The sequence below is a fragment of the Pseudorca crassidens genome, chromosome 2, assembly GCF_039906515.1.
Source record: "Pseudorca crassidens isolate mPseCra1 chromosome 2, mPseCra1.hap1, whole genome shotgun sequence".
NCBI lineage: Eukaryota > Metazoa > Chordata > Mammalia > Artiodactyla > Delphinidae > Pseudorca > Pseudorca crassidens.
The window spans coordinates 77,896,754-77,911,852 of record NC_090297.1 but is presented as its reverse complement, the minus strand read 5'-3'; the positions used below and the strand labels follow the sequence as shown (position 1 = coordinate 77,911,852).

Genomic DNA, 15,099 nt, shown 5'->3' with positions numbered 1-15,099 from the left:
ATCCCACTACTGGGCATATACCCTGAGAAAACCAGAATTCAAAAACAGTCATGTACCAAAATGTTCATTGCAGCTCTATTTACAATAGCCCGGAGATGGAAACAACCTAAGTGTCCATCATCGGATGAACGGATAAAGAAGATGTGGCACATATATACAATGGAATATTACTCAGCCATAAAAGGAAATGAAATTGAGCTATTTGTAATGAGGTGGATGGACCTAGAGTCTGTCATACAGAGTGAAGTAAGTCAGAAACAGAAAGATAAATACCGTATGCTAACACATATATATGGAATTTAAGAAAAAAACATGTCATGAAAAACCTAGGGGTAAGACAGGAATAAAGACACAGACCTACTAGAGAATGGACTTGAGGATATGGGGAGGGGGAAGGGTAAGCTGTGACAAGGCGAATGAGAGGCATGGACATGTATACAGTACCAAACGTAAGGTAGATAGCTAGTGGGAAGCAGCTGCATAGCACAGGGAGATCAGCTCGGTGCTTTGTGACCACCTAGAGGGGTGGGATAGGGAGGGTGGGAGGGAGGAAGAGATATGGGAACATATGTATATGTATAACTGATTCACTTTGTTATAAAGCAGAAACTAACACACCACTGTAAAACAATTATACTCCAATAAAGATGTAAAAAAAAAAAAACAGGCTATATACAGTCTTTAATTAGCTTCTTTCACACATTTTGCTCTTTTGTACTGTTCACTATAAGGGCAGCTGATTTTCATTGCCCTATAATATTTCATGGTGTAATTATACTATATTTTATTAAACTGTTCTCTTCCACTGATGAGCATTTGGGTTGTTTCCAGTTTTTGCTTACAAATAATGCTAGGAAAATTCTTGTTCATGACTCTTGGTGCATATGTAAAAAGTTTCTTCAGGATACAGTACTGAAGTGGAATTGCTGGGTATCATGTTCAGCTTTACAAGACAATACCAAATTGTTTTTCCAGAGTGGGTATTTCTATATACTCCTCACAGCAATTTACATGAGATCTCATTGTTCCACTCCATCTCCATGACTTGATATGGTGTGAATTTAAAATTTTTGCCAATTGAATGTGTGCAATTGTATGTGAGTATGGTCTTGAATTTGTAGTTTCTAACTACAGTTGAGATTGGGCATGTTTACTGTCCCTGTGAAATATCTGTTCATATCTTTTGAAATTTCCCATTGTTTTCCTTATTGAGTTTCAGGAATTTTTAATTTATGTTAGCTATCATTCTTTCTCTGTTACATGTGACGGAAATAAATCTACTTCCAGTTTGTGACTTGCCTTTTTACTTTATGATGTCTTTTGATAAACAGAAATTTTGAATTTTATTAGTTGAATTTATGAATTTTTCTTACATTTTAGTGCTTTCTTCTCCTACATATATTTCCAAAGTTTTAAGTCTTACTTTTTATTTCATTTGAAATTTTTATAACGGTGTGACACAGAAATTGTTTTTTTCCCTTTCCATATGGATAAACAATTTTCCTAGCTCTACCTATGGAACATTTTCTTTTTTCTCCACTAAATTAACATATTGCTTCTTTTATATATCAGTTTCATATATGTGTAGGTCTATCCCTTGGCTCTCTTTCTCCATTTGTAATATGTACCAATTCTACAATAATTGCTACATTTTCATAATTCTTGATATGTGGTAGGGCAAATTCCCTCTCCTCCTCTTTGTTCTTCTGGAATTTCTTAAACTGTTCTTTACTATTATTGCCCTTTTGCTCTTCTACATAAATCTGAGAATGGGTTTGTAAAGTTCTATAAAAAAATGTTGAGATTCTGACTGGAGTTGCATTAAATCTACAGAGCAACTTGAGGAGCACTTGACATCACACCATAAGATGGGATATTCTACATTCACTTAGGTCTTTAATGTCTCCCAGTGAAGAATTAGAAGCAAAACAAAACCAGTCTTGCACATTTTTGTTAAATTTATTTCTAGGTAACTTAGTTTTGTTGCTATGTAAAAGTTGTGTTTTAAAAATATTATGTATTCTAATTATTTCGTGATGGTCCACAGATAAGTCACTGACTTTTTTATCTTCATCTTATAACCAGAATCTTGGATAAACGATGATTGCTAGCAAATTTTAGTCTTTTGAGTTTTGTAGGTTGATAATCATATCATCTGCAAATAATAACCATTTTATATCCTCCTTTTAACCCTTATATTAAAGGAGTTCAATGTTGAAAAGAAGTAGTAATGACAGGCATCCTAGTTCTATTCCCCAATTTTAAAGAGAATGTTTCCTCGTATGGGATGATGCTATTGATTTTAGTTACTTGTGTTTTTTGTTTTACTATAGATACCACTTATCAGTTTAACCAGCTCTGTCCCACCCCATTAAAGCAAGAATGTGATCAGCTCTTTCTAAATCTATTACTTTTTCTCCTTTAATCCGTTACTGTGGTAAATGACAACTATAGATTTTCTAATATTAAGCCATCCTTACATTACCAGGATAAGCCAAATTTGCTAATGGAAAAGTGTCTTTTGCATACATCACTGAATCTGAGTTGGTAATATTTTGTTTAGTATTTTTATATCCATATTCATGAGTGAAATTTGCTAGTAACTTACTCTTCTTGTATATTTTGTTATCTAGATTATACTGGCTTCATAGAATGAGCTAGAAAATATAACTTTTCCCCATTATCTCAAAAACTTTCTATGTGGTTAAAATAATTTCTTCCTTGAAATTTGGAAGGATTCACTTGTAAAGCAATCCAGACCCACTGTTTTCTTTGTGGAAAGACTTTTAACTTCTGCTTTTATTTTTTTAATTGTTATGAGATTATTCAGTCTTTTAATTTCTTTCTAGGTTAGTATTCTTATCGTTTTCAAAGATTAACTCCACTATTTTAAGTTCTCAAATTTATTTGTGTTATGCTGAAGTATTTTCTTTCAATTTTAATTAATTAATTTATTTTTGCTGTGTTGGGTCTTCGTTTCTGTGCGAGGGATTGCTCTAGTTGTGGCAAGCGGGGGCCACTCTTCATCGTGGTGCGCAGGCCTCTCACTATCGCGCCTCTCTTGCTGTGGAGCACAGGCTCCAGACATGCAGGCTCAGTAGTTGTGGTTCACGGGCCTAGCTGCTCCGCAGCATGTGGGATCCTCCCAGACCAGGGCTCGAACCCGCGTCCCCTGCATTAGCAGGCAGATTCTCAACCACTGCGCCACCAGGGAAGCCCTCGTTTCAATTTTAAAAAATCTTTCTCGCACTTGCATTTTCATTTATAATAGGTAGTATTTTTTATGCCTTCTCTCATTTCATCTTTTCAGAGCTGTGTCTACTTTGTTAGCATTTTAAAGGAACAAGATTTTGGCTTTTGTTTCTATTATATTGACTATTTTTACTATTTACTTTGGTTATTGGTGTTTTTTTTTCCCTATCTTTTTAAACTGAACAATTTGATCCATTTTTAACCTTCCTTTTTCTAATAAGTAGTTAGTTTATAAAGTTCCCTGGAAGAACCACTTTTGCTGCATCTCAAGTTTTGGTATGTAATGCAATGTTTTTACTATTACTCAGTTATAAGTATTTAATGATTACTATTATTTCATTTTCTCCATTATTGAAAGGGTAAATTTTTTTCTCAAATACTTTATATACACACACACATATATATACATATATGTAATTTTTTTGTTCTAAGCAGGTAGGAAATATAATTGGTATAACTATACTCTGTAATTTTCTGCCATTTGTTTTATGGCTCAATTTTTGTAAATGCTCCATATGTACTTGAAAAAAACTGTGGAATCCCTTAATTGTTGGAGGCAGAAATCTATGTACGTCCACTGGACCAAGTTTACTGTTTTCTTCTAACATTTTATATCTTTGTTGATTAGCAAGTCTGTTGTCCAATAATGAGTTGAATTCTTCCACCCTGATGGATATTTGCTAGTTTTTTAAAGTAGCTCTAAGAATTTTTGCTTTATGTATTTAGAGACTATTTTATTAGATACATATATGCTTGGAATTATTATATCTTTTTGGTGAATTGAATCTTTTATCATTGTGTAGAAACACTCTAAGTGACACATTTTTTTCAAGATGGGTCTAAAATCAGTTTTGTTTGATATTAAATAGAGCTACCATAGCTTTAGTTTGATTGGTTTTCGCATTATATGTATTTCCTCCTACTTTTACTTTTAACTTCTCTGCGTACATATGTTTTAGATTTATCTTTTTGTAAACATTATAAAATCAGATTTCCTTTTAAAAATCTATACCTTGGTTTTAACTAGTGAGTCTGCTCCATTTATATTGCTATACATTTAGAGTTCTACCATGTTACCTTTGGTTTGGAATTTATACACACTATATTCTTTCAGTGAATATCCTTGACATTTTATGATTGTACATTTAACTGATCAATACCTTGACACGCAGCTTACCCTTCCCTGACAAAGTGAGAGAGTGGCATGGACATATATACACTACCAAATGTAAACTAGATAGCTAGTGGGAAGCAGTCGCATAGCACAGGAAGATCAGCTCGGTGTTTTGTGACCGAGCTGGTTAAACTGATAAACTGATAGAGGGGTGGGATAGGGAGGGTGGGAGGGAGATGCAAGAGGGAGGAGATATGGGGATATATGTATATGTATAGCTGATTCACTTTGTTATACAGCACAAACTAACACACCCTTGTAAAGCAATTATACTCCAATAAAGATGTTAAAACAAAAAAGACCTAGACACCCCAACAACACAATAGAATACTTTAGCTCCGATCTTCTCTATCTCAATTTTCTTACATCTGTTGTCCAGAATTTCTGTTGACTTAACATAGAAAAAAAAAGGCTTCTATGTATGGATTTGGTTTATTTAGATTTACCTAAGTGTTTACCATTTTATTTGCTCACAAGCCTTTTTTGTATCTTTGATCATCTTGGGGGATCATTTTCTTTGTTCTTGAAGCACTTCCTTTAGAGTAGGACCTTGATCATAAAGCCTCCTTTAAAAAATATTTTAACTGATTTCATTCTTAAAAAAAGTTTACGTCCTACACAATTCCAGGTTGACATTTTATTTTCCAGTGCTCTGAAGGCAATATTCCACTGCTTCTATTATTGCTATTGAAAAGTTAGCTGTTAGTCTTTCCTTTCTCCCTGGGTATTTTCAAAATGTTGTCTTTGTGGTCTGCAGTTTCACTACAATGATTCTATGCATAAATTTATATTTATTCTGTATGGAGAATATTGTACTTATTAAATATTTTTCTTCTCTGGGAAATTTGCAGCCATTATGTCTTTACATATTGCCTCTCTTCCATTTATTCCAATTGTGTCTCCCTTCCATCTTCCATCTCTCTTAACTTTCCTTTGATATCTTCCATTTCCTTATCTCTTTATTTGATTTACTTGGGATTATTTTTCAGATGTATCTTTCAGTTCTCCAGTTCTTTTTTCACCTGTGTAATCTGCTGTAATGCTTCCACTGAGTTTCAAATTTGGTCATTTATATATTTTTTTTAATTTTTGGATTTAAAAAATGTTTGTTAATTCCTTTCAAATTTCATTTTACATATTTATCCTGGTAAATTTTAGGTATATAAACTTTTTTATATAGTTATTTTAAATTTTGTATATGAGAATTCTAATATTTGCAATCTTTTGGAGGGGCTGTCTATATTTACTATTTTTATTGGCTTCATTCAAGATAACTTGCTGTCTCTCATGTATTTGGTGATCTGTGATAGTGTATTACTTGATCTTAACCTGTTGAAATCCTATATATTTCCATCCAGGAAAGCTTTCATTGAGAAAGTATTTGATTCTACTAGTAGATGGAGAGTGATCTGCAAAGTAGAACTTGAGCTCCTCTAGAGAATTTTAGCACAGAACATATAAGTTCTACTGCAATTCCAAGGTGTGTTATCCTCATAAAGGTATTGCTATAGAAATCCATTCTTGGCAACTCCACTTCTGGGTGTCTGCATTTCCAAAGTCAGCTCCCTGCCATTTTGGCTCTTATCCTCTCCAACTTCCTACTTCTCTGGCCTAATCTGTGGACTCAAGCTTCCATCCCAACCTCTGAGTATTCTCACTTTTGTGCTTGGATATTCCCTAACTCTTAGGTGCTGAAGCCCTAGTGTGTGCAGATTCATGCTCAAGTTTGTTTGCTTACTTTGGGGTGAGGGGTTGCCAGAGACCACTCTTATCTTTAATGAGACCAGCAATGACTCAAATTATGTTTCGTACTGGATGTCTGAGAGTTTCTACTTAGTCAAGATACTAGAAGAAATTACACAAGATTTTTGACACTTAGAAGTTACTTTACAAACTTACCTCTATTTATATATGTATATATTTACATACATATATTTATAAACACATGTAGTTATATATGTATATACATATAAAGCTTATATCTCAGAGAAACACTAGATCTCAAAAGATAGCTAGAAGGTAAACAAGAATTCTATATTAAAAATATGATCCGGCATTTGTTCTTTTGGGTTTCTCATACTCACCCTCAGTTGCTTTGGGAAGATCAGCAGCACCTGTAAAAATTTTGTTAGATTTGAATCTATAATGCAGCTTTCACCTAGTCAACATACAATGGTGATTACATTATGACCTTAATCTGTGTCACAGAGATAGCAGGGTTCTTTTTACATTTCTGAAATATTCCATTTGTAATTTTTGAATAAGATGACTATAAAATAGCTAGTATTCTGTTTTCATTTACCTATTTTCTGAAAGGTCAGATTCTAAAATTAAATAAGTTATTCTCAAACAAGAGAAAAGTACATATAGTACTAGTGCTTGCATTTTAGCATTAATGTTTACCATTCTTCATTTATGAAGACTTTGGTGCCTTTTTTTATCACCTTTCTATCCTTAGTGTCTAGCACACAGAAGACGTCCCATAAGTAACCACTGAATGAAAGATGCTACTAAACTTACAGGAACAGAATGCAAAATTTCCCCACTGTTACCAGTGAAGTAGACAATTTGGTTTGACTCTTAATGATTTTACCCTTCCCTAGGACAAAAAGTACCTGCAAGAAGGCTAACTAAAGTTAACTAGTCTTTGAGATCTTGAATCTAGGAAAGCTAATACATATTCTGACCAATAGGAAGTTTCCAAAAGGAAATAATACTTAAAAACAAAGTTACAAATTACAATCTAATAAACTTTAATTTGTGCATTTGTGGTAATTTATGACTGCAAAACACTTTTTCTTAAAATGACATAAAGGCACATTTAATTTGAATGCATAGTGTACCATTCTAAAATATCTTAATTTCCTTACAAAGTGCTTGAGCAGTCACTTACACATACAGTAATAACAAAATATATTTACATTCTATAGAGTTTAAAAATTTTTAATCTGACTAAAATATATATATTTTTGAAACTACAGAAAAAAATTAGTGCTTTCTTCAGCTTAATTAGTGAATATACCCTGCCCTCTAATTTTTTTAGTGATTGACTTCAATTAAAAAAAAAATTCTGTACACTGTGTAGTTACAAAATGCTATGTCAGTTTTTAATGCTAAACGCCTATTTTAGACATTGCTTTCTATGCATATTTGAGAACCAGAAAAGGTGAGCAGACTGTACCTCAAAAGTATTTAGTGTTTTTTTTAATGTTGTGTTAACACTGTTTACATTAAAACCAGACAATTAAGCTAAGATCCTCTACTGTCCTTCACCAAGGAAGTTAACTGGCATTTTAAAAGAATTTTAAACAACATATTGCTGCTCCCTCTTCCTGTAAGATTTTCCCCAAAAGGATCATGGGTAATAATCAATTTGTAAGGAAACAGGAATTATCTCTGAACAATTTAACTGTTCTCAGAGTATAGCAAAAACATGCCAACACATCCTGGCAAGGCTGAAATATTCATAAATGTTTTAAGCTTAATTCTCTATAAATCAATGTGCTTTCATTTTTCTCATAGGATTTAAACTTGAACAACTTTTGAGACATGAGATCATAGTGATTAAATGGTTAACTCAGTATGGTTAGTTAACAACTTGCTATTCCTGAGGTATGATGGCCCTAACATGCTAAGCACAGAATCAAAGATGTTATTACTGAACTAGGGAAAAACAATAAAGTCAGACTAGGAGGGAAAACAATTAAAACAAAACAAAAAAACCCAAAACTCCAGGCAAGTAGAAAAGTCATGGCTTGCAGAAAGACTTCCCTATCCTTATAAGAGCATTAAAAAGCCACAAATGGATCCTCTGAAGAGTTGTAAAAAAGTATTTGATCAAATTATTTTTGAGACTTTTGAGGTACAGCTTTAGTGTTATAATAATTTTTATAAAATATAGACTGTTTTATCAAAAATATTTATACATTCTGTTATAAAATATTGCTTTTGCCCTCAGTAACTGCCAATATAAAATCTGGATCCAGTGGCCTAAAATGTACAAATGCACTTAACGTAAATGCTGGAGTCTGAGGTGTCTGCTTGGCCACTGTACAAAAGTGATGAAGTGGTGAAATTAAATAATAAACCTACAACATAGAATACATTACAACTTGCACATATACATGTTCACAGCATGTATACAATGATAATCCCTATGTTTTAACAAAGATATAGTTCCCTTCTACAGTAGACACAAGAACAAGATGAACTAGGTTGATAAACGTACAATATCAAAAAAAGGAGTAATCAGTTCACTGGTTTGGGAAAAAGGTATGACTGAACATACTGAGTATCTAGACTTTGGGAATGCATACAGGTAACAGTATCTTGGTTCAGGCTGATAGTAAGTCCTCATTCTTAAAATTTTAAGTAAATGTAGATGTTTAGTTGTTCCTGTTTGTTTCAGCATAGTTGGTTTAATAAACATAATTGTTTGGCAAGTAGCTCTGTTGGAAAGCTATGAGGCTCTGTTACACGGTTGGTAAAGATAAGGCAATAAAAATTTTCTCCTAATAAATATAGAAAATTTATAATACATCAACTCATTCTTTTAAAGAAAAAAAGCCCCAAAATGTGCACAAACTAATTTTTTTGATATTACAGTAATTTCTTTACAAAAATAAGAGCATTTGCCTTATTCAAACAGAATCATACTATGTGTGAATAGTAATAGCATCCCAAGCCCTTTTTTCCTCTTTTTGTAAAATACAGCTAAGGAAAGTTAACTGATTAATTTTCCTTCCATTTAAGACAGGAGTACAGCAAAGCTAGGGACTGTAGAAGAGTGGTTTTTTTTGTTTCTTCCTTTTTTTAAAAAATAAGACTATTGATCCAAAAGTATTCATTTCTGATAGATTTTCATGGCCGATGTTCATTCAGCTTAAACTCCATGAAACTGTTTCCAGTGTTCAGATTTACGTTGAAAATACATTGAGAAGCCACTTTTCAAGAAGGTATTAGAATAGTATTTTTAAACACATCTTCATATGTTTAAAAAAAACTCAGAAGCTTTTGTTGGCACAGAGAGCAAATGAAGGGTTGCTATTTTTAGGAGGTCTTCTTATGAGTCAGTCTGCTTGGTTTCACATTGTGTAGCAACTTAACACCAATCAGCAATGTAGTCAAAATCTCTGAACATTTCTTGCTCCTCTTCTGAAAGTATCCTTGGTTCTCGAGGTGGAGTCAGAATAGGTGCTTCTGAGGTAAATTCATCATCAAAATTACTAACATCTTCCCGCCCTCTAATTGTAGGTACAAACGGCGGCTTTACTTTTTTGTCCATCAGAGCACTCCAATCAATTAGCTGGATTACAAAATATAAAATGACCAGTTTAGTTTCCTACTCCTAATTGCTACAGTTTCATAAAAAATTTTAAACTTTCATACTTACTCGGAAAAATGGGTGCTTTTTTACATCCTCTGCATCTTTTTCACCAGCTCCAAGGCGCCGCTCAGGATTTCTTCTTAATAACTAACACAATATAAAGGAAGAAAGTTAATATAAGACCAGGGACTCATTGACAAGGACTCTCATAACTTGCAAAGCTTTAGATGTTTCTTTTGGTATGTTTTTGTCTAAACCATGCAACATCTATACCTGAAAAACAACTTCTAAAATTCTACTGGGAAATGTTCTTTAAAAAATTTCAGTAGTTTTATAAATCATTAATTCTTACCCTTCTCATTATTGAAATGGCTTCTGTAGATAAGAACCTTGGATACCTTACTTCATCATTTACAATACTGTCAAAAACCTCCTCTTCATCATCACCAGGAAAGGGAGACTAGAAGAAATATCCTTGAGTCAGTCAAAATGAGTTTCAATACAGTAAAATCATCTATTCAAAGTTCCGAAGTACAATCAAGAACCAGATAGTGAGGAAAATAAGAAAAAGGAAAAACAAAAAAACAGACCCACCAAAACATCAAATAAGGACTACAAGAAATCACAATAGACACACAATAGATAGGTAACTACTAACCAGAGGATACACCATATACTCTTATTGAAATCTTCTTGTGGAAAGACAGAAGGAAATGGGTAAGGCAAATACAGTAATACATGTTACTACAGAGGGAAGCACAGACTTTGTAGAAATACATCAGACATGGATGTGGTTTGAATTTCACAGTCAACAGCAAATTAATGGTGGCAAAACACAATTAGAGACTGCAGGCATAATGACTGCACTTAGAAGTAACTGCCGGGACTTCCCTGGTGGTACAGTGGTTAAGAATCATCTGCCATTGCAGAGGACACAGGTTTGAGCCCGGGTTCAAGCCCCGGTCTGGGAAGATCCCACATGCCATGGAGCAACTAAGCCCATGCGCCACAACTATTCAGCCTATGCTCTAGAGCCCATGTGTCACAACTACTGAGCCTGCGCCCTAGAGCCCACGCTCCACAGCAAGAGAAGTGACCGCGGTGAGAAGCCCACGTACTGCAACGAAGAACAGCCCCCGCTCATCGCAACTAGGGAAAGCCTGCATGCAGCAACAAAGACCCAACGCAGCCAAAAATCAATAAGTAAATAAATAAAATAAACCTATTAAAAAAAAAAAGTTCAAGTATGTCAGAGCTTACAGAAACAACTAGTATGAGTACTTCTGGCACTCACAGAAAATAAAGACCACTGTGGATTAGGGATAAAATATATCTTTCCATCTTTATGCTTTTCTAAATAGAGGTGAAAAATTCAGATCTGAACCCATGGTCTTAAGAAAAGAAATAAATTTGGGTATATTAAATACCCTATCCTGCAGGCAGCAAACCACAATGGTTTACAGACAGGTTAAAATCCCAGCTCTACCATATGAGAGCTGTGTGACTTTAAGCAAGCTATTAACTTCTTTGTGTCTCTATTTATGCATGTGGAGATAAACATAAGACTACTATTGAGCTCATTAAAGTTTGCTGAAAAATGAAATGAGCTAATACTTATAAAGCACATAGAATAGTGCCTAGCACACAGTAAACGTTTTAATTTGCTATTTCTTTTCCTCCTTTTCCAAGTTTCCACTCCAATTTGACATATCAAAAGGTACTGTCATTGGATGAACTAAATTCATTTATTTACTTGTTTGGTATAAGTGCCACTAAATGACAATCACAGGGCAAAACTTCAGAAATGTCTGACATTCAATAATTTAGTCATTCATCATTCAGCTACTAGTTTTTTCATGCCTAGAATGTTCAAGGTTGGTCATTGGCATCAGGGAAACGGCAGAACAATGAACCAATGCAAGGTAATTTTTCTTGCATCTCAAGATCATCAAACCCATCTAAGTAATTTTCAATTACTTGTCTAAATATTTACTCTTTTTTAATTCCACCCTAATTTATCATTTCCAAAAATTTATAACAAAATAGATTAGTCTCTTCTTACTGCTTTATTAATTAGATATAATTCACTGTTTTCTAAGTGTAACAATTTCTGTATACAACTAAGTTACCCCCAGAAATTTATTTTAAGTTAATCTAAAGAAAATAGTAGGAAAAAAAATGTTAATCTTTTCAATTCTACTGTATCGCTTTTGAAGGTAACATTTATTTTTGACTAATATATAGCTGACCTTTCTTTACAGGTACAGAGTACATTCCTTTTATCAGTCTTCTTGCTTTCTATTTCTTATGAAACAATCAGTTATGTGTGATTGTGTTTAAAAATATAACCAGAGCAACACTGAAATATAAGAAACTATTTTTGAAGCATTGGTAAACATTCCACAGATAATATAAAAATCTAAAAAAGATGGTGAAGGTAATATAGGATCATAGGCAATTACTAATATATATATAAATATTTATTAAGCTTAAGTTCTACTTACGCAGGAAACATATTAAGTGGTTTTATAAGTGACATGCTTTGTTCTTTCAATCACGTTTCCCTTTTACCTATTTTATACTGCTTACCTCACCAACGAGCATTTCATATATAAGTACGCCAAGGCCCCACCAATCTACAGCCCTTGTATAGGATGTTTCTGTTAATACTTCTGGGGCAAGAAATTCAGGAGTGCCACAAAATGTGCTTGTCCTATCTCCAAACCCCATTCCTGAAAAAGGTAAAATTCAAATATTTGTTAGCAAAGAAAAAAATCTGGCAAAAAAATTAGAAGATATCCTTAGGAAGCAAAATTAAAGGTGTACATTTGTGCATGGTAATCAAACTCAAAATACATTAAAGACTTTAGCTAACTCGTTTTCTAAATATGTTTCTCAAAATTTAGTAATAAATTAGTCAAATATACATTCTACATATTGAAGAAAATGTCTCATTGTATTCTAAACTGCTAAAAGCACATTATACACATCATCTTATGAAAGCTGACTTGTTAGTTGGGATAGGAGGAGAGGAGCCTCAGGTAACTTATCTGCAGAGGTGACACCTGAGTTGAGTGAAGGATGAGCAGACATTAGTCAGCAAATAGAGCTGAGATGAGTGATAGTGGTGGAGAGACAAAGACTGTAAGCAGTTTATTGTTGTTGCAACAGAAAGTACTAGGCAGACAGCTACAAGAGATCTGGCTGGAGAAGGAGGCAGGCAGATCAGGAAGGGCAATGTATATCACATCTTTGCCACTGAAGGTTTTCAGTAGCGGCGTACCATGGTCAGATTTGTATTTATATGTGCCCCTTTTGCATTTTAGCAATTACATGGCAGACTGATTTGAGGGAGAAAAAGAACAGAGACAGAAAAGTTAAAAGGCTATTAAAGTAGTCTTTTCAAAACAAGATGATGGTTGGCAGAGGTAGAGGGAAGATGAAAAACTTAAGAAATATTAAGGCGGTAGATGTCAGCACAATTTGGTGATTAACAGGATGTAGAAAGTAGTGAAGAGGAGAGAGTCCAGGATAATTCCACATTTTCAAATTGGGAGATTGAGAGGATTGTGGCACCATCAACTTCAAACGAGACTGAGGAAAAGAAACTTGCTTGTGCAGCGTTTGAGGTACCTGCTGACCAAGTAAAACTGTCTAGTAGATAGTTGACTATATATGTCAGGAAAGGAAATAATAGATTTGGAAATCATTAGAATATAGTTGCTAGTTAAAAACTACCTGAGAAAAGCAATGGGCTAAGGCCAGACTCTAGAGGAACAAAAGCATTTAAGTCAATAGTGTCCAAAAAAAGAAAAAAAACTTTCATTAGATTCAATAATTAGGAGGTCAGTTGGTAACTGATGGACACAGATTTATAAAGTTCATTCATTAATTCATCCAATTACTTATTAATTAAGCATTCACTGAATACTTAAGCTGTGCCAAGCACTATACTATATACTATGGAAAGAAAGCTGAATAAGAAACAGGAAGCTATCAGAGTAGAGGGGGAGACAGACAATGTTTGCTACAATACAGTGTATTAAGTGTACCTATTTCCATACTTATCTCTAATTCTCATAATACTCCTAAACAAGAAGGATTATATTTATTTTATAGCTAAGGAAACAGACTCAATGAGGTTAAAAGTAACTTGTCCAAAGACACAGGGCAAATAAGTGGCAGCGCCAGGATTCAAACTTAGGACTGTGTGGTGCCTAAGCCCATGCTCTTTATATTTTCTTATGCTACCTCTTGATTCAAATTTCCCCAGTTTACATATTTATTTACATATGTTTGTGTGTGGACTCACACATGTATAGGTACATAAAAGATTCTTGAGGCATATGCATATATTTTTCCTATTTTAAATGTTAAAAGTTTTAAGAAGCAGGAGAGAAGTTTTTAGGCACGCATAATTTACTCTGCACAATCTCAGCAAAGCAAAAAATTTGGTGCTTAACCAATGCTTTCTTAGAGTAGAGAGAATTATTAATCATACAAAGAGAATCTTATTTTTATACTATGATTTCTGAAAACCTAACCTTATTCATATTCACAGAATAAATTCTTAATAATATGATAATTAGGTTATATGAACAACCTGTAAGTCTCAATAAAGAATAAGTTAAAGTTTAATTTTTAATAAATTAAAAAATACATTTTGCTCTCCACAGACAAATTTGAAAACTTCCAAAGTACAAAGGAATAGTAATCTATTAGAAAAGGCACTTTAAAATACCCAATTACCTTCTTTGCAAAGACCAAAATCAGCAATTTTCACAAAGCCCTCTGTATCTAGCAATAAGTTATCCAATTTCAAATCTCTGTTCAGGATAAAAAAAAATGCAAAATGAAAAAAAAATCAATAAAATCAGTAGATAATATAATAAAAATATCATTTTAATAGGAGCCGTACTTTCTCTTTACTAAAAATGAATTTTTTCAAGTTATGGTTTGAGATTTAAATACTATATTACAAATGTTCATTTTCTTCCTTTTGGCAAGTTTATTACTTTACAAAAAATAATTTCTGAATATTTTCCCCGTTATGCAGAAAAGGAAGAATGTATCTAAAAGAGAAATGTTTGATCTATTTAAATATATATTTTAAAGCTCAGAAGGAGTTCATGGATCTTTAACTCAAGTTTAATTAATTAATTAATTCTTTAATTAATTAATGGCCATGTCACGCAGCTTGTGGGGATCTCAGTTCCCCTACAAGGGACTGAACCTGGGTCACGGCAGTGAAAGAGCCAAATCCAAAGCACAAGACCATCAGGGAGCTCTCGGACTTGGATTAACTTTGAAGTTTGCCTACACGCCATCCATAAGAATGAATTATCAA

The 15,099-nt window shown here is 33.5% G+C and overlaps 1 protein-coding gene across 2 annotated transcripts in view; it reads right to left on the bottom strand.

Annotated features, from left to right (window-relative positions):
* Positions 1-7,155: 7,155 nt before the first annotated feature.
* PKN2 (protein kinase N2) overlaps positions 7,156-15,099 on the bottom strand; it is a 128,309-nt gene continuing 120,365 nt past the window's right edge. For both annotated transcript variants that reach the window (XM_067726795.1, XM_067726796.1), the window contains 5 exons: positions 14,502-14,578; positions 12,342-12,484; positions 10,105-10,212; positions 9,819-9,899; positions 7,156-9,731 (listed from right to left, as the gene is read on the bottom strand). In XM_067726795.1, the coding sequence (XP_067582896.1) occupies positions 9,528-9,731; positions 9,819-9,899; positions 10,105-10,212; positions 12,342-12,484; positions 14,502-14,578 (613 nt within the window). In that variant the 3' untranslated portion in view covers positions 7,156-9,527. The remainder of the gene's footprint in view (positions 9,732-9,818; positions 9,900-10,104; positions 10,213-12,341; positions 12,485-14,501; positions 14,579-15,099) is intronic.